Source organism: Glycine soja, chromosome 3 (assembly GCF_004193775.1).
Source record: "Glycine soja cultivar W05 chromosome 3, ASM419377v2, whole genome shotgun sequence".
NCBI classification, from domain to species: Eukaryota; Viridiplantae; Streptophyta; class Magnoliopsida; order Fabales; family Fabaceae; genus Glycine; species Glycine soja.
In genome coordinates, this window is record NC_041004.1 from 40,171,176 (window position 1) to 40,173,293 (window position 2,118).

At 31.1% G+C, this 2,118-nt stretch overlaps 1 protein-coding gene across 1 annotated transcript; it reads left to right on the forward strand.

Moving 5' to 3' along the window:
* LOC114406975 lies at nt 1–1,219 on the forward strand. The gene is made up of 2 exons (XM_028369866.1): nt 1–250; nt 601–1,219. Exons 1-2 carry the CDS (start codon nt 156–158, stop codon nt 842–844), a joined length of 339 nt encoding a protein of 112 aa, XP_028225667.1. The 5' UTR covers nt 1–155; the 3' UTR covers nt 845–1,219.
* Nucleotides 1,220–2,118: the final 899 nt, after the last annotated feature.

Here is a 2,118-nt window from a genome sequence, read left to right on the forward strand (position 1 = left end):
TCTCTTGTAAAACATTGCGCACGATCCCTTCCTTTTCATTCTCTCCAAAAAAAAAAAAAACCACTAGAGTGCATGTAGCCAAAAATCCAAGATCAGAATAGTTATTCAGTGGTCAACTTCAACTTTTATTTGTTCACATACAATTCTCAATATCCATGGCTGCAGATTCCAACTCAAACCTTAGAATCTCCATTGAAAGAAACCCTTCCCAGTCACGCCTTGCTGAGTTGAACATCAAGTGCTGGCCTAAGTACATCCTCTTCTCTCTCTTTCTTTCTCTTCTTGTTCCATTCTTTTGCTATGTATTATATGAAAAAAATAAAACTTAGATATAACTTTTTAGATACTATTTCGTATTATTTTTTAATCAGAATTAAAGTTTTATCTCGAAAATATATGTTGACCTCTAATGTATATATTTTTATATTGATTATCGAGATGAAACTTCAATTTTAATTGAAAGACAGTATCAGAAGAGCCTAAACTATTGCATCTAAGTTTTTTGCTTATGAAAAATCCGAATGATGACATGCACTCTCTCACACTATATGTAAATTAACTTTGTTTTTTATTTTATTTTATGGGGGTGAAAAATGAAAGGTGGGGTTGCTCTCCAGGGAAGTACCAGTTGAAGTTTGATGCAGAAGAGACATGCTACTTGGTGAAAGGGAAGGTGAAGGCATACCCAAAAGGGTCATCAGAGTTTGTGGAGTTTGGTGCTGGGGACCTTGTCACAATTCCAAAAGGACTCAGTTGCACTTGGGATGTGTCTGTTGCCGTGGATAAGTACTACAAGTTTGAATCCAATTCTTCTTCTTCTACTACTTCATCATCATCTTGTTAACTAGTATCGTTGGATCTATGATTATTATGATAATTAGGTTTAGCCTCTTTGATTCATCAAGTTAATTATTATTCATTTGGGAAAAAAAAAAGGGAAATCGGTTGCATAATTGTTGTTGTTTGGTTGTGCTGGGAATTGAATTGATGCCTGACAGAGAGAGAAAGAGAAATGAATGATAGTAATTATTTTAGTCAAAGAAAACATATCAGTCAATGCATTTTATGTTCATACCAACCCCTCTCTATCTACGTGTTAAAAATTAAGAGACAGCTTTTATTGTAACTTTGACTGGTCAACGATTCGGATGTTTAATTTTGGATATTTTAATAGAATAATAATAATAATAAGGGTGACCTCAAGGGAATTGTTATTGTTGATTTTGTAGAGAGAGACCAAGGGGAATGATTTCGACACGTCAATTTGTTTTGCACTCTTCAATAAATGTGCACTGCTCTGTCACACTTTCTCATCTGATGACCATGACCCATTCCACTTTCTTCTTTTCTCTTCTCTTCATTTCATTTCTCTTCTCATAACTATATACACCGATTGTCAAGGCGTTTATCATGCCTCCCATGCTCATTGTTTCTTCTTTCTTTATTTACTCTTTTTGGGTTGTTGTGTAAAGTGTAAACCCTCATGTTCCATGCATACAACATCGATAATTTTAATCACATCAAGTGATTGCCTTTTTGTCATGACTTTTTTAAATATAAAAACTATTTTTAAAAAAAAAAAACAGGTATCCATTTACGTTTTACCTGAAGACCCAGTTTTGTTAAATTTATTTTCGTTACTAATTTCATGAATGCTAGTTTTTCAATAGTAAATTGAATGTGAAGATTCTCCAACACATCCTTTCCACTACATTTTCTCTCTTGTTAGTTGAAATTTATTAAAAAATAAAAATAATAATTTTGTGGGTCTTATATTATATATAATGATTCTCTCACTGATTTTATAGTTTTTAATCAATTATAAAGTGTGTTTAAAGAAGTATTTTAGAGAATATGTTTCTAGCATTTTTCTTTTAGTGAATTGTGACAGATTTTCAAAATGAATGAAATGTTATATCCTTTAATGAAATTATGAAAATATATGTTTAATTATGAAAAAGTGCATGTATGAAAAGTTGTATTCATTCATGAAAAGATATATATGTTTATTCATGTAATATATAAAATATGAAAGGTTATATCCTTTAATAAAATGTATAGATTTTCATCAAACGATGACCTTCTTTACTAATAGATCATAGATGTGACTCTTTAATT

Bases quoted from the DNA above. Each gene is read 5' to 3' on its own strand.
- LOC114406975 (XM_028369866.1), top strand. From the start codon at position 156: ATGGCTGCAGATTCCAACTCAAACCTTAGAATCTCCATTGAAAGAAAC. The intron at 251-600 runs GTACATCCTCTT...GAAAAATGAAAG, and splicing joins AACATCAAGTGCTGGCCTAA to GTGGGGTTGCTCTCCAGGGA.